This window comes from Eurytemora carolleeae, unplaced genomic scaffold, assembly GCF_000591075.1.
Source record: "Eurytemora carolleeae unplaced genomic scaffold, Eaff_2.0 scaffold969, whole genome shotgun sequence".
In the NCBI taxonomy this organism is placed as follows: Eukaryota; Metazoa; Arthropoda; class Copepoda; order Calanoida; family Temoridae; genus Eurytemora; species Eurytemora carolleeae.
The window spans coordinates 46,748-73,842 of NW_019396857.1; the positions used below are offsets into that span (position 1 = coordinate 46,748).

The window sequence follows — 27,095 nt, forward strand, 5'->3', positions numbered from 1 at the left end:
AATTACGCTTATTAGAGACCCTTTAATTTGCGTTTTCTTCATGCAGCGATATATATATATATATATATATCTTGATTTGAATCAAATTAGAATTATCTGTTTTACAACTATAAAATACAATTTTTTTGTGCAAAATATTAACTGTTAAATGACTTACAAAAAAGAGAATTTCACAAAATTAATAAAGTTTTCAATAATTCTATAATACTGGTTAAAGAGAATTTACTTTATACGTATTTTGTAAGAATGATAAATAATTAAAGAAAATAATAGTAAAATAAAACTTTTGTTGATTTAAGAAAAGTTGCAGATTTAGGAGAATTATAAAAATTGCTATGCTATAACCTGTTAACCTGTAAACCTGTAAACCTATAAACCTTAAACCTGTAAACTTGTAAACCAGTAAACCTTTAAACCTGTAAACCTGTAAACCTGTAAACCTGTAAACCTGTAAACCTGTAAACCTGTAAACCTGTAAACCTGTAAACCTGTAAACCTGTAAACCTGTAAACCTTTGAACCTTTGAACCTGTAAACCTGTAAACCTGTAAACCTGTAAACCTGTAAACCTGTAAACCAGTAAACCTGTAAACCTGTAAACCTGTAAACCTATAAACCTGTAAACCTGTAAACCTGTAAACCTTTGAACCTTTGAACCTGTAAACCTGTAAACCTGTAAACCTTTGTACCTGTAAACCTGTAAACCTGTAAACCTGTAAATCTGTAAACCTGTAAACCTGTAAACCTGTAAACCTGAAAACCTTTAATCTTTGAACCTTTGAACCTTTGAACCTGTAAACCTGTAAACCTGTATAACCTGAAAACCGTTAAAACATTTATCGAAAAATGTAAAAATACAAAAAAATGGCAATTTAAAGTTGTATGAGATTAAAGCAAAAGGTTCTGAAGTCTGAGATCAGCTGTGAATATACCACAATCTTAATTTTTCAGCCTTTTCTTTTTGATAACAAGTTTTACAAAAATAATAACCTTTTTGTAATTCTGAGCATCCATAAACCTTCCTGGGCTCATGTGAAGTCCTACACAAAGATCGGTTCAGCCGTTTTGACGTTTACTGGATACAAAGTATATACATAAATATTAGAATTGTATGGTGCTTCGTGCCCATTTTTACCCCAACTTTTAATGTGATACTCTATCTGTGAGCATCTCTGTGTACAGTATAAAACAATAACAAAAAAATTTGCAGATTTGATAAAATTTTTTAGCCATTTTCAAAATTTTACAAAATAAAAACGTTTTAGACACAATTTTTGTTAATTTGAGCATCCATAAAACCTTCCCTGGGGTCATTAGAGGGCCTGATGGGTTAAGTCGTTTTTACGTTTATTGGATGCAAACGCAAAAACAGACAGACAAGCAAAGTATATGTATAGATAAGGGTAAGTATGCCTAGAACCCAAAGTTAGGTTTAGAAACTATTCCGTTCAAAAATAGATCCGGAATTTCAGTAGTTCAGTTGATAATTTACATTTAAAAAATGTTTAAAAGAAAGTCGGAATATTTGTAACATCCAGGGGGGGTGTTGGAAGGAATGAAAGGGAATATACACTTCACAAAAACAGAACAAAATGAAACATAATTATAAAAAAAATTGTTATATTATTTAACAACTAATTGTTTAAAACAAGGTATTATATAAACTATAGAGTAATTAATTCTCAGTTAATTAAGCTTGAGGGTAGTCTAGGCTGGGTTTTCAAGAGTTTAACATGTTGTTATAAGGCCAACCTTAGACCCTGATTCAGGTCAAAATACATTCTTAAAGGGACGGTCAGCGTAATTTCAAGTGATCCTCTAGGAAAAGATAACAATGCCCGATTTACAACGGTACCCTTGAAAGCTTTGTCTGACCAAGTATGAATTGGTTATCCTTGTTTTTGTTTCTATAAACTGTTCATTTTCATTTTCATTTTGTTCATTTCTCATTTATATAAGAACCACAGAGACTATTTAGAGTCAATCACTTTTCTAATAATAAAAACGACGGTATCTTTTTACATTTCCGATCAGATTAAGGTTTCAAGGGTACAATTGTCATTGTTGCATGGAGAGTCAATTGAAATTACGCTTACAGTCCCTTTTAACAAAAGGACTGTAAGCATAATTTTAAGTGACCCTCAATTTATAAATTCAAATTTGTTTCCTCTGAACATTTGGTTTAACAAAAAAAAGATATCTTGACAATTACGTTTGAGGAGGGGAGCTCTTTCGGGGGGGGGGGCTCTTTAGGGGTAAGGGCTCTTTAGGGGTGGGGGGCCCTTTAAAGGGAGGGTCACCTAAAAATCCATACTAATTAGTTCGTAAAAAGTGCTCTATAGCGGCCTAAACGTCAGATTGGTACTTCAAATGTTTTTTTCAGGGACATACATTACACTGGTAGAGTTCTAAAATTTACATTAACTATATGCCATCTTCCATATCAAATTTTAAAATTTTTAATTTTCTCTTCAACAAAGCTTTTTCTCCTCGATTGAAAATAATAACAAATTTTTCGGATTCTCGATTTTTTAATGTGTTTTCAGATTTTTACTTAAATTCGGAGCATCCATAAACCTTTCCTGGGGTCATGTCAGGTCCCACACAAAAATTGGATCCTATCGGTTCAGTCGTTTTTATGTTTATTTATTATTGGATACAAATAAAGAGACAAAGCAAAGTTTATATATGGAATAATGATAAAGAACAATAATTAGTAATTAGGGTACTAAAATTGTGGATCGCAATATAAAGATAACAGTTCAATTAACCTTTTAAAATTACTATAAATAGGTTTAAATGGCACAGAATATATAAAATATTAAAAATAAATGTTTCCCATAGATTAATAACAAAACAGATAGAACACTAGATGTCTTATTTTCAAGATTTAGGGGTTTCTGTTCACAATAACCCAGAGGCACGCGCATTTTCTCTCTCTGTCTTGCCATTCAATACGGCATGCGTAACTCCATTGGGCCTCTGCCTTGCAGGGCTATCCTTTTTAGTATTAAATTTTTAAAAATGTTCAAATTTTCAGCAAATTCTGTTCAACTTCTATATTCACCACTTTATCATGTTCAATGATAAAAATTTTATTGTTATCCACCGAGTAGAAATCCATAAATAATCCCTAGTTATTTTTTCTGAACGTCATTCTCACTAAAGAAACTTTTTTTCGTTCTTAAAAGTTTTGACTTTCACAAAAATGATACAGATCTCTGCAATATACTATAATATTGTACTTACTATATCTTTGCACCTTGTTATATGCTAATCTATAAGTTTAACGATCTGACCATGCTGGTCAGTTTAATTCTACCTGTATCATTATAACTAAATATAGTTAGTTACAGAGATACACTAAAAAATGGTTTTATTAATCATTAATCATTAGAATTAATTCAGAGACGTTTAAGCAGAGATTAAAATAATTTCTAAGTTTTGTATCGTTACATCACCTATTCCAGGACCCGTGGTAAAGATAGAAGTGGAAAATGTTCGGTGGAGGAAATGCTGCCGTAAATATGCTTGCTAAAGTTCTCCGACACTCTTCAGGTACATCATTTTCATCATTTTCATCATTTTCATCATTTTCATCACCATTTTCAGTATCATTTTAATCACAATTTTCATCATTTTCATCATTTTCATCACCATTTTCATTATCATTTCCATGATACTTTTCATAATCATTTTCATTATGATTTTTATCATTTTTATCACCATTATCATTGTCATTTCCATATTCCCTTTCATGATCATTTTCATAATCATTTTCATTATCATTTTCATCATTTTCATCACCATTTTCATTACTATTTCCATTATCATTCTATAATCATTTTTATAATCATTTTCATTATCATTTTCATCATTTTCATTACAATTTTTATCATTTTCATCATTTTCATCACCATTTTTATTATCATTTTCATTATCATTTTCATTATCATTTTCATCATTTTCATCACCATTTTCATTATCATTTCCATAATCCTTTTCATAATCATTTTCTTTATCTATTTTATCATCATCCTCCTTATGGTTTTATCTTCATTTTTACTATCATTTCCATCATCTTTTTCATTATCATTATCATCATCATTTCCATTATCATTTTCATCATCATTTTCATTATCATTTTCATCACCATTTTCATTATCATTTTCATCATCATTTTCTTTATCATTTTCATCATCATTTTCATTATCATTTTCATCACCATTTTCATTATTATTTTCATCATCATTTTCATTATCATTTTCATCATCATTTTCATTATCATTTTCATCACCATTTTCATTATCATTTTTCATCATCATTATCATTTTCATCACCATTTTCATTATTATTTTCATCATCATTTTCATTATCATTTTCATCATTATCTTTATAATTTTTATCATCATTTTCATTTTTATCATTTTCAATATCATTTTCCTTCTGAAACTGATCCTGTTCCTGTTCCTGTTCCTGATCCTGATTTCAATAATTTAAAAAAATAGTTTAAATATAATATGTATGCAGGGGTGTGTGTTATCGAAAATAAAATTGGATAATTTAAATTTTTTATGTTTATTTAAGATGAACATTTCTAATTATCCTTAAGAGCTCTAATTTTGTGAAATAAAATCTATTTAAAAACGTTAAATATTGATTTTACTCCTAAAAGCATGATTTTGTCCACTGAGCTCTTTGAAGGTCAGCTGACTCATTTCAGTCTGGCTAGCTTAATATATAGATATATATGTGTAAGGTATATCTTTCAGGATTTACGCATTTACATTTGTTTACCTCCAATGCGTAGTTTTAATATTCTTTTACAGTTGTAGCTTCATTATACAATAAAGACGACTTTCGATTTAAATTTTTATTTATATAAAGCTTTTAAACAGCATATATAAAAATACACATTATGAACAGTGTTAGCAATCAAAACTTTTAACAATGTTGTCTCCTTGTATATATTGATACTAATTATGTTTAAATGTACATCTTTCCCTTCCTTTTCCTTTTGTTTTTCCTGCCTATCCTCCCTCTATCCCCCTTCCCACACCCTTTCCCCTTCCTTTCCTCTTCCTTTCCCCTCTTTATATTCTAACTTTCCCCCTTTCCCCTTCCTTCCTCCTCCCATTCCCCTCTCTTTTCCCCTCCCTTTCTCCTCTATTTCCCCTCCCTTCTCATCCGTTTTAAAGACCTTGGGACCTTGAAACGAAACTGTTTTCACGAAAACATATTTTGAATTTTCGAGCTATTACCTTCAGTAGCTTGACTGAAAGGTTTGATACTGAGTTATTCATGGAAAAAATAGACTTAGTTCTTATAAAAAGGGACTGTAAGCGCATTTTTAAATAACCCTCAGTGCAATTATGCCAATTCCCGATTTAGAACGATGCCCATGAAAGCCTGATTGAGATATCAATATTTTTGCTTCTTTAATCTTTTTATTTTCTTTTGCGGAGTCTTTGCAAAAGTGACATGGCGCATTTTTTGCCTGTAAGAAAGACTGGAGAATTTGTCTAAATTAAACATGTGTATAGTCAGGAAAACGACGTTATCTTCCACATCTTTTATCAGATAAAGATTTAAAGCGTACCCTGGTAAATCGGGCATTGCTATCTTTGTATAGTGAGAGTTCCATGAAATTACGCTTGTACAATCTCTTTAAATCACTGAGAATTCTACACTCTACAGAGTGTCCCACGAAGCATGACAGTTGAGAGCCGACTGTCTTTAATTATTTGGATTTCTGATTTGAATGCCGCAAATTATTATAAAGATCAAAGACGATGTTTATGTCTATTGTTAAGAAACCCAAATTTAGGTGGTGTATTTTTCGACCTACGCAAATCCGCTATACTTCACTTCTGACATACGCCAAATCCGCTATACTAAACATTTGACCTACTAGCACGTGGTTTTGCAGCTGCTACATTGACTTGTGGTCGCAGCGCTCGGCCCCCTAGTCTGGTCTAGCCGCGGCGCTCGGCCCCCTAGCCGCAGCGCTCGACCCAGAAATTGTCTTAACCTAACCTAACCCTCAAATAATACAAAAATAAACAGCGGGCGTAGGTCGGAAAGTTAGTAGGTCAGAAGTTCAGTAGGGGGAATGTTGCGTATAGACGATTTAACAATACCCAAATTTAATCTTTAGATAAAAATAATCAAAAAATTTTAGGGCATCATATTTAGCTTGACAACTTTGAAAGTTAATCATAAAATATTTAGACAGACTCTACTTTCTACAGACTTTACTTTACTCACTTATACTTTTTTGTAGTCCTAGGCTTATACATTTTTATTTATTTTTATTTCTAGCGCTAGCTTAAAAGGATTACTTGGCAAAATACTGTTTGATATTTTGCGTTTGAGCGGTTTGAGCGTTCACATCTTGGTTTGCAGTGATCCATTGTACGTAATTATCTGGAATCAGTATTTTTTTAATAAAAGATAAAAATAAACTTTCATACATAGTACACACTACACAGTTCATATTAAATTCAAATAAATTTTTTATAAAAATCCCCCCTTCTTGTTTTGAATGTTTCTGAATTTTATGGTAAAGTAAAAATTTTATTTTGTGATAAATACACCACCCCTTCCCCCCCAGTCTTCTCCTTTACCCCCCCCCCTCCATTTTCTCGCTAAGTATTTGACGGGTTGAATTGACGGTACTGACCCTGTAGCTGGGCTGGCCAGTCCAGCTCAAGTCTACACATCACTGTAGTAGTAATACCTGAACCAGGGTCTCCTTTCAAACACAACATTTTTAACGAATTTTTAAAAATCAGTATTTAAAAAAAATTAATTGGGCAAAACCCAACAATATTGAATAATCTTAATAATCCTTTAGAACGTTTTCTATTCTTAACTTTAGTTTCGTCTTTTTTCCTCTTTTTGGGGTGGACGTAGGTGTAGAAACTCTGGGAACTGATCAGTTTTTCAATCTGCTTAGGCAGCCAAGAGAAAGAGCTTGAGAAAGGCAGGCAAAATAACTCACAGTCAGAGGTGAAGCATCGAGTACAAACTGTGCCACCACCCAGTTTAACAAAATCCGTAACGACTTTGAAGAAAAATGCGCAATCTGGTGGAAAAGCCGCGAACACGAAACGGTTGAGCTACAGGAAATCCAAATCGTCTTCAGATTCTCCACGACAGCCTTGTGAATCCCAGGAAAGCATTTCCATGTGATTATCGTGCTTAACAAAGAAAACTTTCAAAAACAACAGAAAATGTTTTATTATTTCTAAAGTGAAGGGATGAAGCAAAGATTAATAGCAATACAGATAGAACACTAGATGTCGTCTTTATAAGGTTTAGATGTTTTTCGTTTACAATAACCCTGATGAAGAGGCCCAAAGGAGTTACCGCACCTCTCTCTGTCTTGTCATTCAACGCAACATGCGCGTTACTCCTTTGGGCTTCTGCCTCAAGGTTATTGAGAACGAAAACCCCTAAATCTTGAAAAGACAACCTCTAGTGTTCTATCTGTATTGTTATTAATCTATGGTATGAAGTGTGAAAATTGTAAATTCAAAATACTTTTTCGTCCAAAAACATTTCAGCAACGTTTTCAGAAATGACAATAATATATCAAATTGCAAAACAACTTTCTTTTAAAAAAGAAATATCTAAAATTTTTAAGAATAGAGGATGACACATTTTATCTACAACGCTTGATCTCGATATCCACTGCGGCTTGGAGGGATAAGTGGCAAATCCCAAAATTTTATTCATAGTTTTAACTCAGACATGATTCTATACTTAACCCAATCCCTGCTGGGGTACTTGAAAACCAGGATATGCTGGGGGGGTCAATTTCAACCCCCCCCCCTCTAAATCCCATGTTTTATGTCCAAATATGACAAATGATACATTATTAGAAAGCTCTTGTGCTCTACTTTTAGAATCTGCAAAAAAATTTGCAAATTTGCAAACATTGAATTTTTTATCGCAAAATCCAGTTATATAGTAAAAATGTTTGCAAAAAAAAATTATACATTTTTGAAAAGCTCTTGACCATGCCATTTCAAATATGCAAATCTTTTTGCAAAATTTTAAATAACCTGATTTTTAATCAAGAAAAACTAAAAATGTGCAAATTTCCTTTATTTCCTTTGACAGGTTGTTTGCTAAATAAAAATTTGCATTTTTTTTCGCAAAACTTGTGCAATCCGTTTCCTTATGTCATAGGCTTTCCAAAAAGCTAAATTTTATCAAAATCTGACAAGTGAAAGAGGGTCAAAACAAAGATTTAGTTTGTTACAAGCAAAAGCAGTCATTCAGGCAGTGTGCCTGAGGACTCAGGCAGTTAGTATTAAAGCCCGGTTTTAGGCCTAAAGGGAGGGCTTTGGGTATGTAAGAAAAGTCAGAAAATTTTAAAAGCCTCTGACCAATACTTTTTGAGTTATGTAAAAAAAAACTACAGGGGGGGTCAAATTGACCCCCCCCCCAGCAGGAATAGGGTTAGATATATTTTTGATAATTTTAATTTTTTAAGAGAGAAAAACTAATAATAAGTTTTTAATCAAAATTTTAATTGTGGAAAACAGAATTTTTAAAAGCTAATGAAAATCTGATTTTCTTTTTTAATGTGAACCTAAAAAATATGGTTTTTAGAAAACACTTTTTATCTTAAAGGGACTGAATGCGTAATTTCAAATGACCTTTCAGAAGACTTAATTTAACCTTGAAATCATCAGATTTAAATAGTTTCCGGTCGTCTTTACAGTCTCATTCTTTGTGGGTAACCCTGTACATACAGAGTAAACCACAAGGAATGAACTTCAGGGACGATTGTATGCAATTTATAAGGTCTGTTGCCTGCAATTAACTCCCTGCAATTAACTGTAACTTGTTTCTCTCTTCGCCAAATCATTAAAAAGCCATTAAAATACTATATTTAAGGCCGAATACTTAATTTAACCTTGGGATCGTTAAGAGTTGTCGGTCGTCTTTATAATCTCATCCTTTGTGGTTAACCCTGTATTTATATACAGAGCCAAGAAGTCAATCTTTTTCTATTATATTTCTAAAAAGAATATTTTGAAATAAGATTCAAGTAAAACTAAACATGATAAACGGGCAGCCGTGGTACATTTGAATTTCCGAGCCGGGTCAACCTTTCCGGTCCCAGTTTGTACTGTACCTAGCTCGACTGGACTAGCCGGTGCAGCAAGGTTGACGCGGTCAAACTTTATGCTTCATATAGGTTCAATTTACTTTTACTAAAGGGGCAGATTTGCGTGAGGGGTCATTTTAAAAACTGGAAATTCTCGCTCTAGAGTTTTCAGTGTTTAACCCCAGGAAGGGTATCTCCAGACATGGACCAGCCAGCAGGTAATATAAAAACTAAAAACTGCCACTTTTAAACACAAAATATAAATAAAATCGTAATATGCATCACTCTCGCCTCTATAATCAGTCATATTGGGTTTTTATCTATCTATCTTAGGTGACGACATTTTCCGTACATTGGAGCTCATTAAGAGTAACACACCTTTTTATAAAAAGAGCATCACTAAAAATGTGGTCTTCAATCCCTTTAAAATAAGTTTGTTTTGTTTAGTTGTCTCCGTGGAAAAGCGTCCATCACTCACTGAAAGAGAGCTCACACCTATTGTTCTAAACCAACTTGAGTCTACGAGGAACAAAGATTATAAATCATAATAAAAAACTTCCTTTAAAAAGTATATTTTTTTAAAATCTTTTTTTTTCTTTTCATATTTTTTACAAATTTCAATTGTTTAGCAACTAGTAATTGATACATGTTTATAATGAAGATAATCCTTTTCTGTCTACCCTTGTTCACTTAGTTTAACCAAAAGAATTTTCAATTGAAAATGCATATTTTTTTTATTTTTACAATAGGAAAAATAGATATTTTGAAAATTTAATTCTTTTTATTCTTTTATACTTTTATTCTTTTATTCATTTATTCTTTTATTCTTTTATTCTTCTATTCTTTTTATTCTTTTATTGTTTTATTCCTTTATTCTTTTATTCTTCTATTCTTTTTATTCTATTATTCTTTTATTATTTTATCCTTTTATTCTTTTATTCTTTTTATTCTATTATTCTTTTATTCTTTTATTCTTTTATTCTTTTATTCTTGTATTCTTCTATTCTTTTTATTCTATTATTCTTTTATTCTTTTATTCATTTATTGTTTTATTGTTTTATTGTTTTATTCTTTTATTCCTTTATTCCTTTATTCTTTTATTCTTTTATTCTTTTATTATTTTATTCTTTGTATGAATACAGGAAGCAAAAGCAGGAATGGAAAAAGACAAGAAGAGGAAGTAACAAAGAAGAAGTTGTCAAAAAAGGTATTTTTAACCATTTTTTCAACGCCAAAAATAATTTTATGAAAGTTTCTATTGACCCGTCTTGAAACCCGGACCAAGGAGTCTAACATGCATACGTGTCAATGGGTTGACTGAAGTAAAAGCGAAGGATCGGGAAAATTAATTTTGATTTAAGTCCAGGCTATACTTTGTATTTTTTCAGTTAAGACCACGGTAAGCGTTTTCCAGGGGGGCTGGATCTTAGCTACCTATCTGTGGATTTTAATAGTTACATGGAAAACAAATTCTCCATTTAAATATTTTCAGAAATCACCCCCGAGTACTGTAATATAAAGATTGACCTTGGATGGAAGGGAAGTACATGGCCTGTACAATTAGTAAAGGATTAGTGTACACTCTATAAACTATAACCTCGTTGGAGTTTTCCCGTAGTTTAAAGGCAGACGAAGAACTCCAACCTTCGAGTGTGCGAGGTGGGGAAGACTTCACTGCAGGACCACTTTTTCAACAATTTTCAATTAAATTAGAATTTATTTTGGGTTTGGTTAGGTTCAGACACTTTCTGGGCTGAGCGGTGCGGCTAGGACAGGCTAGGGGGCCGAGCGCTGCGGCAATGGATTAGGTTAAGCTATGACACTTTCTTTTATTTAGGGTTAGGTTAGGTTCAGACACTTTCTGGGCCGAGCGCTGCGGCTAGGACAGGCTAGGGGGCCGAGCGCTGCGGCAATGGGTTAGGTGAAGATATGACACTTTCTTTTATTTAGGGTTAGGGTATGTTAAGACACTTTCTGGGCAGAGCGCTGCGGCTAGGACAGGCTAGGGGGCCGAGCGCTGCGGCCACGGGTTAGGTTAAGTTATGACAGTTTCTGGGAAGAGCGCTGCTGCTAGGATTCAATCTCGATCTACAAATGTCATCCCCCCTTAATCATTCTTTAAATTAAGCGCAGCAGTGAAGTCTTCCCCACCTCGCACACTCGAAGGTTGGAGTTCAGCGTCTGCCTAATTTAAATGGCGCTTATTCTAAAGAGACTCAATAGTGTATACTGTATAGATGTAATTTCACCTTTATTTTTATTAGTTTGTAAAGATGTTTTTTTAAGAAATGTTTTGAATACTTATGACATAATTTAATACTTGATTCTTAAATTGAACATTGGTGCATCGGATTTAGGGTAGGGATAATATTTTAGAAAAAAGTGTCCACATTGGATATCGAGATTAACGATTCTTCACACAAAATTTTCGCATTCTAATAAGATTGTTCAAATGGAAATATCGTATATTCGGCCCATTTTGATGTTGGTGAAACTCAATATAAGAAATCCTAGAAATCCTAGAAATTCTGACAGTGTTCAGTAATTACAAAAATCACAATTTTATATTTATTTTAGAAATGTCTATCTTTAGAGTTCATTAGCATAGTATCATTTTCTGACAAAAGCAAAACATGTTCTAGGAAAATAAGAAAATAAATAAAAATCGGAAATATTTTGTGCACTAATCTAAACTAAGACAAGAAAATAAGTAATGAAGGACTTCAAAATATTTTTTTGATAACTTTTACCTATTCCTGGATATTTGTTTCGTCCAGGTTAAAAAATAATTGTAAAAACATTTCTTGTGAGTACAGAGTAACTCTGCAGGATTCTTGTAAGTAACTCTGCAGAATTTTTTTCGACTAAGCGCGCAAACGAGTTTGCGCGCTTACTCAATTAGACCTATACTTGGCGATCACATTCTTTAATGGGTATTAATTTAAAGTGACCCTCAATGCAAAGACGACAATGCCCGACTTACAAAAGTACCTTTGAAACCTCAATCTGATCAAAATAGGTTCTTAAAGGGACTGTACAGGAAAAATGAAAGGGTATAGGCTGAAAGCTCTTAATCGCGACCCATGAACGTTATATCTGATGTTCCTGTCTCGAGAAATTTATAAAAAGAAACTTTGTCAAATTTATACGAAAATGCATACACAATTTTGTAAAGAAATAGTAGGAAAGTGCAGTATAGCGGTCACATGTTTCTGTCTGTATCACGTGACCAGTATATACTGCACTACCATTGTTGGGAGTTCTGGTAACGTAATACGGACTTATAAATAATATTATCAATTATGTCTATTAAAAATGAAAATAAAAATTATAAATTATGATTGGAGCAAACCAAAGTAAGGATTAGGTTCCTCTGGAATATCTTCGTTTTAAGATTCGTTGTGTATTTGCTGAATATGATCTGTTTAAACCTACTATCTCTATAAAAAAAATTGTATATTTATGAAATTTCGTATAAATTTGACACAGTTTCATCTCAATTTCTATAGACAGGAACATCAGATATAACTTTCTTGGGTCGCAATCAAGAAGTAAAGCTAAAGCTAAAATTCTCATCGATTTTTATGAGAGAGCTTTCAACCTTTAGATCACTGTGCCTTAAAATAAAAAAAGTTTAAATGTATTTCCATTATTATTTATATTAGAACCGGATGTGGTATCTGATTCTGGAGCTGAAAGCTGTAGTGAGGAAGCCTCTAAACGTACTGCACAGCTGTTTATGACGGGGATACAAACAGCTCTCACTGAAAACTTTGATGAAGTTCAGGTCCAGGCTTTTTAAAATTTAATAATTCAATTTTGAGGGAATTTATCACATCTAATATTTCCCGCTGTAGGGTGATAAAGTAACTTTTTTGACCTACTATTAAATAAGTTAAGTAAAATTTAATAAAACTATATATTTTTTGTTGAAAAAGGTATTTTGCGTGCGAAAATAGTTTTTGCTGATATTTTTACTTTTTTGTTTTCGATTAAAATACACCTTAATACGTTCGGTGTCACGGTGCACTCCTACATGTCGAGTCCATTAGCGCCTGATCCAATCAGGGTTCAGTCATGTGTAATTGTTGTCAATTCTGAACCAATAGAAATAGTATGGCTGTAACATCTTTCTTTCTATCTATCTCATTATCCAATTAGAGTTATGAATCCTTGAATCGGCGCTAACCATAAATGGAAATATTTATTATTTACTTCTACTGAAACTATAGTGGATGTGAAAATACTTTCATTTTGATCTCAAACAAACTGAAAAAAAAACCAGCAAAAACGTTTTCACCCTTAAAAATACCCATTACAATAACATAAATAGACATAATCCCATTCCTAGTTCAATTGAAGTACCGAACACAAATACATACATTTCATGCAATACATGGTTATAGAATATGGATAAACATCTTTTGTAAGATAATTATCCCCCTTCCCCAAATTAAAAAAAGAATTTGAGTTTCGATCTGGTTTTAATAAGCCAAAAAGTGCTGCATCCGAATGTGATGGAAAAACGATGGCACGTTGTTCAGCATGAAAACATGCAAACAATTATTCAGAATGACCACGTGTTTTGTCAAACATTTAATTAAATTACATTTAAATAAAAGATCAGATTTCTTTATTTGTATTTTAAGAAATGGCTACGTACAGCTCTGTCACCGGGAAAAATTTTGTTTTTATGAAGATAAATGTTTTTTGGTTTTATATATTTATTTAAAACTTGGAATAATTTAATAATTTCTATTAAATTAGCCGCCGCAAATTTTACTGAAAAGAGTGTTTTATTTTAAATATGGTGGATTTAAAGAATATTTCATAATTTTTGCCATTTGCAAAGACATAATATCAAGTCATTCAAGTCAGTCTATATGAGTTGACCCTTAAAATCTTTGTATGATCAAAAAAATGAATACATTTCAAACTTTTAATATTAAAATTGATTCGATAGAACGGGGCTTAAAGGGTATCCTAATGAATTGCCCTTCTTCTTAACCCTAATATTCATAGCCCAATTTTTTAGGGCCAGCTCATTAAAAAAAGAATTAGAGCGATACCTAGGTGGGGTTGAAAAAATGACAAAAATGAAAAAAATATTTTTATTGTTTTAATAGTCTTTTTAAAAGTAAAACTTTTAGATCTGTAGCTTTAGTCACAAAAAAGTTATGGACTATTTTATATTTTATTACACACAGACCGGACTTTTTACCGCACTTTCCTCTACCCTATGCATTAAAAACAAAGTTTGTACAAAAATCCTTTAAATTACTATTCATTAAAAGTAAAAAAATTTCACGGTGATAGTGTCAAAAATGAAAGTGCTAGGGTTAAAGACAGTTCCAATAACCTGAAAATGTGAATATTGAAATCATCATTAAGGAATAATATGAAATGCTTATCAAAAACGAACGTACAGAAAAAAAAGATAATGAACGCTTTTAATAAATACCGGCAATTGAATTGAGTATTTGCCACAAACTCTGATTTTTAAATCTCTATAGTTTTGTAAGTTGCAACACAATCACTAAGTCGGGTTCATTTCAAGAACCGGGCGAACATCTAACCAGCTAGCTAGAGCGAGCTGTACAGTACAGTACATATACAGGTTATACCAGGCCTTACAGTACAGTACATATACAGATTATACCAGGCAAAACTGGACGGTACACCAAATGATCTAGCTCCTTCTAGGGGAAATTCTAGTGCAATGATGTAAACCTTAGATATTTCAAACTATGCATTTTGTTAGACCAATTAGTCTTAGCTGGAAATATTTTTATGTTTACACCATCAGGTTACAAAGATATAGGAATTAGAAAATTTGGGTTTGTGGCGAAGACTCAATTCCTTTCTTTTATCTTTCGATAAAGATGGAATACTTGATAAGAATGTCCTACCTAACATCTTCTTTACATTTGGCCATGTTCAGTTTTAATAGTTACTAGCTGAAGGGCCCGGCGTTGCCCGTAAAAAAAATGAAGAAAAAACATTGAAAAAAAAAATTCGATTTTTTTATAGCCTATAACACTCCCCGGCCACCCCTGAGTATCCACAACAAATTTCAGCCTAATCGGTCCAGCCGTTTGGCCGGCTATACGCAACATATATATATAAGCGAATGTCTTGTTTTATTATATAGATAACATATCCGGCCATAGTTTCCTTGCTAGTCAATATGTTTTATAAGCTATAGCAACCAAGTAAATCAAAATTTTAAATAAAGAATGCTGATGTATAATAAGTTCTTTATAAAAATCTATGCTTTTGGGGCGCTTCGCGCCCATCTTTTTCAACTTTTAATTGTGGTTTTATCTGTGAGCATCTTCTCTTTGTACAGTATATAACATTTTTTTTGATTTACAGATTTCATAATATTTTTTTGCACATTTTCAAAATTTTACAAAGATAAATAATTTAAGATAAAAATATTTTAAGATAAGATATTTAAAGTCTGATTGGCCATATACCTTTCCTGGGGTCACGTGAGATCCCACACAAAATTAGGGCCCGATCGGTTCAGCCGTTTTGATGTTTATTGGATACAAACACACATACACCCACCCTTACATAAATACAGACACCCAGACAAGCAAAATTTATAGATGAATTAATTTATAGTTTTAATTTTCAGGTTTCTACAAAGGATGGTTCCCAGGATATTGTTACAGAAGTAGACAATGTTCTGGCCAAATTGATGGCATCTTTACAGAAAGGTTTGTTATGTTTTGGCCAAATTGATGGCATCTTTACAGAAAGGTTTGTAATGTTTTGGCCAAATTGATGCCATCTTCACAGAAAGGTGTGTTATGTTTTGGCCAAATTGATGGAATCTTTACAGAAAGGTTTGTTATGTTTTGGCCAAATTGATGGAATCTTTACAGAAAGGTTTGTTATGTTTTTGCCAAATTGATGGCATCTTTACAGAAAGGTTTGTTATGTTTTGGCCAAATTGATACCATCTTCACAGAAAGGTTTGTTATGTTTTGGCCAAATTGATGGCATCTTTACAGAAAGGTTTGTTATTTTTGGCCAAACTGATGGCATCTTTACAGAAAGGTTTGTTATTTTTGGCCAAAATGATGGCATCTTTACAGAAAGGTTTGTTATTTTTGGCCAAACTCCTGGCGTCTTGAAGGAATGATTCGGCTAGTTTTGGCCAGACTAAAGTGTAATGCCAAAAGGTTTGTTATGTTCTGGCCAAACTGATGGCATCTTTGCTACGGAAAGGTTTGTTAATTTTTGGCCAAACTCCTGGCGTCTTTAAAAATGATTTGGCATGTTTTTGCCAAAATTTAGCTAATGTAATCTTTACGGGAAGGGTCTTTATGTTTTGTCCAAAATGAAATGATCTTTATGCTTTACCTGGATTCTGTTTCCGTTCAGCGATTGCTAAAATTTATTTAATCTGAGTTTGATCTCAAATTTTTTTAATCTGCAGATTAATTTAATCTTTATCCGATATTCCGCATGGTAATCGTACCAAGTCATGGCTGAAGGGAGTTTTTTGATACTGGTAGGATTAACTAAAATGAAGATATGGAAAGGTTAATGTTTTTATAGATCCTCAAAATAAAAGTTCCCACATTGGATCTCGATATCAAGCGATTGGGATTATGAGTATTTAAGTACCCAATAATCCCAGTTCTGTAAAAACAGGGTTGGCTCAAATATTTTAAAAAAAATAAAATTTTTTACTAAAGGTGAAATCCTTATTGAAGTATAGGTGTTCATCAATTTGTGTGTAATTGTGTATTTTAAATATCTCTTAGATTAAGAAAAATATTCATAATCCATTTCCAATTCAATCGAACTATGTGTTATTTCATAATAATAATGATTCCTTTTAATAATTTTTTTTGTTTTTATTAACATAGCTTTGTGTTAGACATCCCGATATACACTGCAGACACTTTTTAGTGCTATGGAGGTTTTAAAAGTATTTCAAAAAATATATTTTAAAATGAATTTCAATTATTTAGGTGATGTGGAGATGCCTGGGATTCAGGGCAATATTATTCCTTTGATAACCAGCCTTCAAGCCACACTTAGAGCTAAACAATCTACACAACAACAGCAGCTTACTACACCTCAACAACAGCTTAGTTCTCCACAAAAGCAGCTTAGTACATCTCAACAGCAGCTTAGTACACCTCAACAGCAGCTAAGTACTCCTCAACAGCAGCTTAGTACTCCTCAACAACAGCTAAGTACTCCTCAAGAGCAGCTTAGTACTCTTCAACAACAGCTAAGTAATCCTCAACAACAGCTTAGTACTCCGCAACAGCAGCTAATTACACCTCAACAACAACTTATTTCACTGTCACAACAGCTTAGTACACCTCCACAACAGTTAAGTACACATCAACAGCAACCAAGTAAAATACAAGATGAAAGAGCAGATCAACTGAAAAATCTTCCTTCTATAGAGATAAACCGTGCCCAGATTCCTGATTGCGTTGAACATGTTCAATCTCCTGAACTTCATCATAAACTTGCTCAAACTTTTGAACATGATCATCCACCTAAACAACAACATGTAAAGGTAGACTAGTAATTTATTTATACTGCAAAGTTCACATTCATACAAATTTGTGTTTTCTTTAAAGGGACCGTTCACTTATTTGGGTAATTTCAGGGTAAACTAAACAGCCTATTCGCTGTTGATTGGTAATAGTTTTCAAAGAGAACTGTGGCCGGAGAAAAAGTCGATTTTTCGTTCAGAATTTGAGCGAAAGGGACGGTCCCTCTCTATTTACAATTAACGATTAGATACTACAGTTTAATTTTTTATTCGATATTTATTTTGATCCACAACATACTGAAAAAAAACATCATATAGTGTCTAAAGAGAGAGATTGGCCCTTTCCGCTCAAATTCTGAACGAAAAATCGGCTTTTTCTCCGGCCATCTTGAAATTAAGCTTACAGTCACATTGATATAATATTGATAGTTCTTGAGTCAATATAGTCCTTGTATATTCCGGAACTTGCACAAATGACATGATATATATAAAGAATTTTACCGCCTTTTGACCAATATTACCGACCCATAATTTCCCCGACAGAGCAAGGGACATTACTTAACATCCCTTGGGAAAATTTAGTAAAATAAAGACCCGCTCTGCAAAGTTTTCGTGAAAAAAATTCGCGCATTGCTTTACAAACCGACGTTAAAATTGTGTAGAACTACTTTTTTCGGGAAATTAGAAATTTTACTTTACCAAGGGAACCCTTGGTAAAATATAATTTCCCTAATGTCCTGTAAAGTAGTTTTAAATAACTATAATTTACGTCATATATTTCATGCCTAACAATACAAATGATGTGAATCGTGTGTAGCCGGTAATTACCAATCAGAAAAGTAAAATAATCTATTTCATGATTTATTTTTCATTAAAAATAAGGAAATAAAGAAAGAATGGCGTCATTTTCCTTAAAAATTGTATTTTGCGCATTTTCCAAACAAATTTTGACATTTAATTTCTGGGAAAAATTTACATATTTAACATCATAAATTTTTCTGTTTATATTTGGGAAAACTGGATATTCAGTTTAATATATCAAACATTCTTTAAGACAGACTTTAAACATTTCGAACGGTCATTAACTGTACCTGCAGCTGTGATATAAGTAGGGTCTAGGGAACGAAACGTTTCGCGAGAAAATCAAAAAATTTTCGTTCGTATTGGGCAAACTTTTTCGCGAAATTTCGCATTTCTTCGCGAAAAAGAATGAAGCGAAATTTTCGCATTTTTCGCGAGCGAACGAAATTTGCGATAAAATGTGGTCTAGCCGTTTTGACGTCAATAGGATACAAAAAAAAACAGACAATGCGATTATGTATATATAAAATGGCTTGTCTGTTTGTTTATTTGAAACCAATTAAAGTCTTTAAACGGATGAACAGATCGGGTCCAGTTTTTTGGCAGGGCCTTTCATGATACAGCAGGTAAGGTTGATGGCCGTTCTCATAGATTAATAACAACACAGATAGAACACTAGATGTGGTCTTTTCAAGATTTAGGGGGTTTTCGTTCACAACAACCCTGAGACAGAAACTCAGAGGAGTAACGCGCATGCTCGCTATCTATTTTGTAATTCAACGCGGCATGCGCGTAACTCCTTTGGTCCTCTGCCTCAGGGTTATTGTGAACAAAAAAACTTCTAAATCTTGAAAAGACGACATCTAGTGTTCCATTTGTACTGTTAATAATCTATTGCCATTCTTTTCTCCGCGAATATTTGATTTTTTCAAGTGAAATATTTGGTATCCACCAATAATAACAAGAAAATCCGCGTAATATTTTGATTTTATGTACAAAGAAAAACCGTGTAATTATAAAAAAGCTGTATTAAGACTTGTTAAATTCAACTTTTCAAATATATGTTATATTCATAGGGCTCCAAGATCCCCTGGAAGATCCAAGCGAACAGAAAAAGAAAATTAAAACATTTTACAATAGGAACATCTGAAAACCTCATAATATAACACATATATCACTATAATTTGTTTTATTCTACAAGACGGGAAAAATATATTTTACTTTAATACAGTAAGCCCCGTAAAATTGTGGAGGCGTAATTTAAGCAATGTTAAATGTGTATTTGATGTTGTTTTAAAGCTATTTATAGTCTTACCAGTTTCTTTAAATTCACTTATAAAGTCAATTGAGTCTGTGGAAATTACATAATTGCGGTGTTCCATGTTTTTTTTTTTATATTCCTTGGGCTACTTAAATTTGAGAGTAACAGTTTTCTATTATTTTTACGGAGCTTACTTTAAAATTTTGATTTTTTACACTTTGGAAAATCCTACCCTGACAGAAGTTATGAAAGAATAAACAATTTTTAAGTCGCTTGACTTTTTTGACGTTAAAAAACTAAATAACAAAAAAATGGCGGTTATCTTTGTCAAAATAGCAAAATTCTTCCGCACAAACATTTTATAAAAACAGTTAAAAATCATTTTGTTCGTTGAATGCATTTTACATCATTTATTACCCTGTAGACTTGCCCAGTTGACAGTAGCAGCAAAGCTACTGATGGGCATTGCCTTGATGTTATTTGATTTAAATAACAGATAGGACACTAGATGTCGTCTTTTCAAGATTTCAATAAAGCACGTTCACAACAACCCTGAGGCAGAAGCCCAGAGGAGTTTCGCGCAGTCGGCGCTATTTATTTAACAATACAATTCATGAGATTAAGGTATAATAGTAAAAGAAATCATTGAAAAATTGTCAAGACGACATTTTATATATTATAATTTACTGGGTTAAAATGTATAACAGCTATAAATGTTTTAAAAACTTATTTTAAAACGTAGCTTAAAAAGTGTTTCAAAATGTCTAAAATGTATCTTAAAAAGTATCTTAAAACGTATCTTATAACATATCTTAAAACGTATCTTAAAACGTATCTTAAAACGTAACTTAAAACGTATCTTATAACGTATCTTAAAACGTATCTTAAAACGTATCTTAAAACGTATCATATAACGTATCTTAAAACGTATCTTAAAACGTATCATATAATGTATCTTAAAACGTATTTTAAAACGTATCTTTAAACGTAATTTAAAACGTATCTTATAACGTATCTTAAAACGTATCTTATAACGTATCTTAAAACGAAACCCATCCCTAGAGTAGTCAGACCGTGTCTGTTTATCATTGTCACATATTATGAGGTGTTTCGTGAAGGTTTAACAAGAGAAGAATTTGCTAACATTCAAGAAACATTTCGCAATAGACCAGTTCAATGTAAGTATAGATCATCCTGTCTTCCTGCTTTTCTACCTTTCTGCCTTCTTGCCTTCCTGTCTGCCTAGCTTCCTACCTTTCTGCTTTCATATATTTTCTTCCTTCCTGCTTTCCTGCCTTTCTGACATCCTACCTTCCTACCTTCCTGCCTTCCTACCTTCCTACCTTCCTACCTTCCTAACTTCTTACCTTGTTACCCTTTTACCTTCCTACCTTCCTACCTTCCTACCTTCCTACCTTCCTATTCCTTCCTACCTTCCTACCTTTCTTACGTCCAACCTAACTAACTACCTATCTTCCTACTTTCCCACAATTCCTACCTTTCCTTATTTTTAGATTTTCATTATAATCTAATGCATATATTGAATATATGTTCCAGTGAAATTTTAATTTTAATTTATATTTTGATTTGATATTGGAATTCATATTGTTATATTCAATATAGTGAATACTAATATGCATATTTTTAAAAATATTCTAAACATTCAAATTATGCCAAGCAAAAATTAAGATTCTTTGAATAGTACCATAAACCAAAAAGGGTCCACATTATAGATTATTTGTAATGTAAATATATAGCTTTGAATTAATTAATTGCTTCTAGTCCTAATTATGCCCTTATTCTGATCCAATCTGCCATGGAATTCCTTGCATTTGGATTTAGTTTTTTATTGCATAACCTTACATTTATTACATTATATTACTTTTCAGTTTAATCTAATTCCAAAAGTAGTAGATACCCCAAATAACCCTCACCAACAATGCTGTTCCTCGAAATTTATATTGATTGCTTGAAGACTTCAAGTCGTCTTTGACCTTAGAAATAGTTTGCAGCATTCATGTTGGCTAACCTAATTCTATAAGTATATTTTTCATGAAACTAAAATCACAAAATAGCATTTATCCTGCTATTTTCAAATTGTGCTTTGCCTTTTACTGGAGATATGCATGTTTTTGTTCAGAATAAGAAAGTTTCGTGGTTTTATTTTATAAATTGAAATTTAAACAAAACTCTTAATATCTCTGGTAGTTTTGTCAGCAAAAAATATTTGTGATTTTAGTTTCATAGAAATATTGCTAAAATCAGGTTTGCTAACGTGAATGCAAAAACTAATTCTAAGGTCAAAGACAACTTATAAGTCTGCAATCAATTAATCCATTTCGGTTTATTTAGATCAGCTCTTTAACATATCACTTTCAGTTCCCGGCCTCCAGAGTGCTGCTCCTTACTCCCTCTCCAGGAATAAGTCCGAAGGTCATATTATCCGCGGTACTGAAGTCCAAGAGAACGAGGCTGCTGAAGATGAAGCTGGATATCTCTCTGATATATGTGATTATAACCTCCAGAATTATCCTCCTGCAGCTGAGGATAAAGAGGCCGGTGTTGTTCATGGTAAACTCTTTATTCCAATGTCCAGTGATACGGAGGCATCTCCGCTGATCAGGGTTCGTTCCTCCAAGCTTGCTAAAAGCAGGGTAAGTCCCCTGAAACCTCCGCTTGAATCTCCTCATTCAGACAAGAGGATAAAGAGGACAGATACAGCTTCTAACCATGTAGCCTTAGACTCACATTTTAACCCTTTTGATACACTTGAAATACTAAAGAGTGAGTTTGAAAAATCCGCAATTAACAATCCTGCTTTTCTTCCAAGATCTAGATCATGCTCTGTAGTGCCCGCTATACTTCCCAAATTTAGCTCTATAAAGCCTGGTTATCTACATAAATCTCTCTACGTTAAGCCTGCTTTTCTACCCAAATCTGGCTCCATAGAGCCAGGTTTTCTAACAAAATCTGGCTCCATAGAGTCTGCTTTTCTGACCAAATCTACATCCAGCTTCGCAGAGCCTGGGTTTCTACACAAATCTGTATCCAGCTCCATAAAACCTAGTTTTCTACCAAATTCTATACCTAACTCTGTAGAATCTGGCTTTTTCAATTCCAATACTTTCCAGTTGGGAGAAGATGAGGAGGTAGTTGGCTGTGAGTTTGATTATGATGAGTCTAGTGTTCAAACTGGTATTCTCCAGATAGCTAAACCTGGAAAGAAGGTCAAGCACTCAGATGAAGAGGATTCACAGCTGAGCCGACAGAGTTCGGTGGAGGACAACAAGGTAATTTCTTGAAATTTTTAAAAGGGATTTTTGCGACAATATGCGAATATGTGTTTCTTTTTGCTAGTTTTAAGGCTTTTAGAGGTTTTTTTTGCGTATTTTTTGCGTTTTTTGCAGCTATTTTGCAACTGTTAAAAGCTTTCTGCTGATAAAAGGAGGGTAAATAATTCCAGCTCTCGGATAGAATAGATCTCAGGTTCAGCAGCTGAAATCAAGTTCCGGTGTATAAATTAAATGAGCTACTCGACATCATCTAAAATTGACTTTTTAGAAGGAATGGGAATTAGCTAGATTAGTCTGTTGAAAAAACTTTAAAAATAAGACTTTACAAATTTAAAATTAGATTGTTCTAAACATTTCCTTTCTGATTTTATCCATGTGAGAAGATACAGAGTTACTTTCATCAAAGTATGCGACTGCAAAGAAAACTCTTAAAATGTGAGAATCTCAAGTTTAAATTAAGTCGGCAGCATTAAAGACAGTATTTTAATGGCTTATTTAATGATGTGGCAAAGAAAGAAACAGTTTATGTAGCAAGGAATCATGAGCATAAAGGAACAGATAGTATAAATTCCCTACAGGCGTCTCTGAAGTTGTTGGTAACCCTGTTTATGCAAGAAACGAACCAAAAACGTTTGTTTCTTGGTTAGTGTTTACCTTTTATATTCTCTAAGGGTAAAAGTTTTGCAAAGTTTCATGAAAGCAAACTTTTTTAGAAAAAATCTTAAAATGTTGGAACCTTCGCAGATTTTTGAGGTGCTTTTTATAATTCCGTAAACCTGGTTAAAGAAACGAATCTCTATGTATTACTCTTTAGTGATTATCCTAGTAAAGTAAAAATATAGCATTGTATTTTGGCCATATACCACTTTTTTATTAAAAAAAATTCCAAAAACAGAAAAAGATATACTTTTGAGAAAGTGTAATTTAAAACTACATTTTTTTAAACTTAAAGTCGAAAATTTAAATCCCTTTAAAAAGTGTTAACCCCTTTATTGTTTATATTGTTTAAATCTTTAGTAAAAAAAGTTTAATCATTTTGAATATCTATAAAACATTTTTTTTAAATTAACCGAACATGAGAGAGAGAAGGCTTATTCTAAGCCGACAACGTGTAACTTGAAACGTGTAATTTGAAATGTTTCAAATTTTAATCTTATGGGTTAGTTTATCTAAAAAACAAATAGCACTAGGTGTTCTATATTTCATGAAGGTCTTAAAAGATTAAATCTTGATTGATTGAATTCACGAAGTAATTTTAATCATATTTTTAATTGCATATAAAAAATAATCGAAAAAACATGGATTTTATTTTTTATATATTTTATAATTACTTAATTAACCCTATTCCTGCTGGGGGGGGGGGGCCAATTTGAACCCCCCCCCCCCCCTTAGTTTTTTTTTACATAACTCAAAAAGTGTGTAGGCATTGAGAAGTATGTTTCTCATTTTCTCCGCTAGGTATCTCACTATTGGGTTTATTACACCAAGATGATTAAGTGTTTTGGCGTTTTTGAACAGAATTATTAAAAGTTTAGCTTCTATAATTTGTCAGCGATCAATTGTTTTAATAAATCATATTACATTTTATAAAGATTTTTGTACCATACCTATTAAGTATGCGACACTGAGAATCACTTAAACCAAAGTAGAGAGAATTCTATTGCCTTCTTAGGCGACGTTGATTTCGATGTTTAATTATAATGCTAGTTTCTGTGAGCTTAGAGTGATATCTAGGCTACAAACAAATAACAGGTGGCAACAGAGAAACGGACAAATATACACGACGTCACAAGTGTCAAATATTGCAAGGAAAACGAAATTTTCTCACATTAATTTCAAATCAAATCAATTATGCATTTTTTAACATTAAAAAAAACAATAAAAATACTTTCCTTGTCATTTGTTCTAAAATTTAGTGAATAATTAATTAAATTCCTAATTAATAAAAAAAAAATAATAAAAAAAGTAGTTTAATTTGATCCGGAAATTAATAACCCCAAAACATGAAATTAAAAGGGTAGAGGAAATTGGCAAGTCTTAACCCTACAAAAGCTGGGAGGGGGGGGCGGTGTTTTGGACAAAGTTTCCAAATTACAATTTTTTTAAATTCACCATCTAATATACATTAATACTTAAGTTACAAAATCTTAACTGTTAACGAAATTTTTTTGGCCGCTTCAAGCTAGCTGTTAAGGATTGTTGAAAATTTTCCGTCAACGCCGTTAATAAAATTAAGATCGTTAACTAACGGTAATTTAAAGAAACCGGAATGCCATTAATGGAACGAACGTTCCGTTCTGACCTTTAAAATTAACTGCTAACTGAAATCTTAATTTTTAACGGTTGGAACTAACCGTTACCGAAACGGCTAGAAAAAGTAGGAAAGGGGCACTACCAGTCCTAACTTAATCTTAAATTATAAAGAAGCGTTTTAATTTGCATTTAATTTAATCCAACTTTAATAATATTTTTTTATTTTTCAATTTATTCTCAAAATCAATTTCTCCGATTTTCTACAATGAATTGATTTTCAATTTTCAATAAAATAAAACTTAAGGAAATGTTTTTTTATTTAAGCAAACACTTCACTAAAACTTGTATTTTTTGCCCCCCCCCCCCATTTGAAAATAAAAGAAAGTTGTAAATCGATCATGATTTATATTATATACAGGGTTACCCACTAAGAATGATACTTCGGAGACGACTGTACGGAAAGTTTCCTTATTTAAATGATTCCTTTCATTAAATTACTAAATCTGAAGGTTCTTTGAATCGTTGAATTGTGAACGATGTTACTTATTTTTCTAAAGACCTTTTACCAAGTAGGTTAGAATAGGCCTTCTAAGGCGCTGCGGGTAGAATGACTAGGGGACTAAGCGCTGCGGCTAGAACATGCTTGGGGAAGAACGCCGGGACTAGGACAGACTTTGGAAGTTGCCGCATGGGAAATTGCACATTTTGGAAGTTGCCATTTTGGAAAATACTCTTGGGAAAATGCCACTTGGGAAAATACCCTTGGGAAGTTGCCACTTGGGAAAATACCCTTGGGAAGTTGCCACTTGGGAAAATACTCTTGTAAAGTTACCACTTGGGAAAATACTCTTGGGAAGTTGCCACTTGGGAAAATACTCTTGGGAAGTTTCCACTTGGGAAAATACCCTAGGGAAGTTGCCACTTGGGAAAATTCCTATGGGAGTGTACCTTACATATAATATCCAGGTTGATGGGGGAGGACGAAGAAAGAGCTCTGGAGGGAAATCATCATCTATAAAATCCCGAATACAGATGAGAAAACTCATCAAGGAGGCAAATAAACACGAGATTCCTAGTGGCACACTTTCAGATCAGGGACATAGGGTTTTAGAAATTAGAAATTGGATTACCCCCCCTCCCCCCTCCCCTCGGTCATTTTTGGTGTATGTCCCTAGATGGGGCTGGTTTATTTGGTCCCGTTTTGCCTGTATGTGTACAGACTTTACAGCTTGCTCAATCTGTTTAAAAGTCGGCCTGGTGCTTGAAATGAACCGGAATTGGCAGTGTCCTACCCCATCACGGGAATTTTTGAAGTCTTTATAAATTTGCGGTCTACAATTGGGAGTTTATCTAATGAGTAAAACCTTTACGTCTCCATTACTGATAATTATTTCGTCTATAACTACTAGTTCAAAAAAATAATAAAAATGTTATCTACCCCCCCCCCCTCATATTGAATGAAATTATCTATTTTTGCTTTATAAACATACTATTAAGCGTAAATATCGAAGAACTGTCAAGGAAAATGTTTAAAATATCTACTTTTTACTTTCTTTTTACAAAATTATGACGCATTAGACGCATTATGAGTGACGCAGTTTTTTAAAGCTTGGACGTAATTTTTTAAGTGTTACGGATCAAAATTATACCTACCCTGCATCATAGTATCTAGTATCCAGTATACTATCACGTTATTTAATACTTACTTCTATACTATACTATCCTGCATCTAGTATCTAGTATCCAGTATACTATCCTGCATCTAGTATCTAGTATCCAGTATACTATCCTGCATCTAGTATCTAGTATCCAGTATACTATCCTGCATCTA

General features: G+C 32.8%; 1 protein-coding gene across 1 annotated transcript in view; it reads left to right on the forward strand.

Annotated features, from left to right (window-relative positions):
* Positions 1-1,712: 1,712 nt before the first annotated feature.
* Positions 1,713-27,095, forward strand: part of LOC111709449 (inner centromere protein) — a 39,042-nt gene continuing 13,659 nt past the window's right edge. The window contains exons 1-14 of the mRNA XM_023483112.1: positions 1,713-1,768; positions 3,470-3,557; positions 6,958-7,175; positions 9,287-9,341; positions 9,571-9,649; positions 10,266-10,330; positions 12,789-12,910; positions 15,767-15,848; positions 17,115-17,677; positions 19,534-19,597; positions 20,837-20,896; positions 22,098-22,372; positions 22,850-23,008; positions 26,231-26,359. Coding sequence (XP_023338880.1) covers positions 3,497-3,557; positions 6,958-7,175; positions 9,287-9,341; positions 9,571-9,649; positions 10,266-10,330; positions 12,789-12,910; positions 15,767-15,848; positions 17,115-17,677; positions 19,534-19,597; positions 20,837-20,896; positions 22,098-22,372; positions 22,850-23,008; positions 26,231-26,359 — 1,932 coding nt within the window. The 5' untranslated portion in view covers positions 1,713-1,768; positions 3,470-3,496. The remainder of the gene's footprint in view (positions 1,769-3,469; positions 3,558-6,957; positions 7,176-9,286; positions 9,342-9,570; positions 9,650-10,265; positions 10,331-12,788; positions 12,911-15,766; positions 15,849-17,114; positions 17,678-19,533; positions 19,598-20,836; positions 20,897-22,097; positions 22,373-22,849; positions 23,009-26,230; positions 26,360-27,095) is intronic.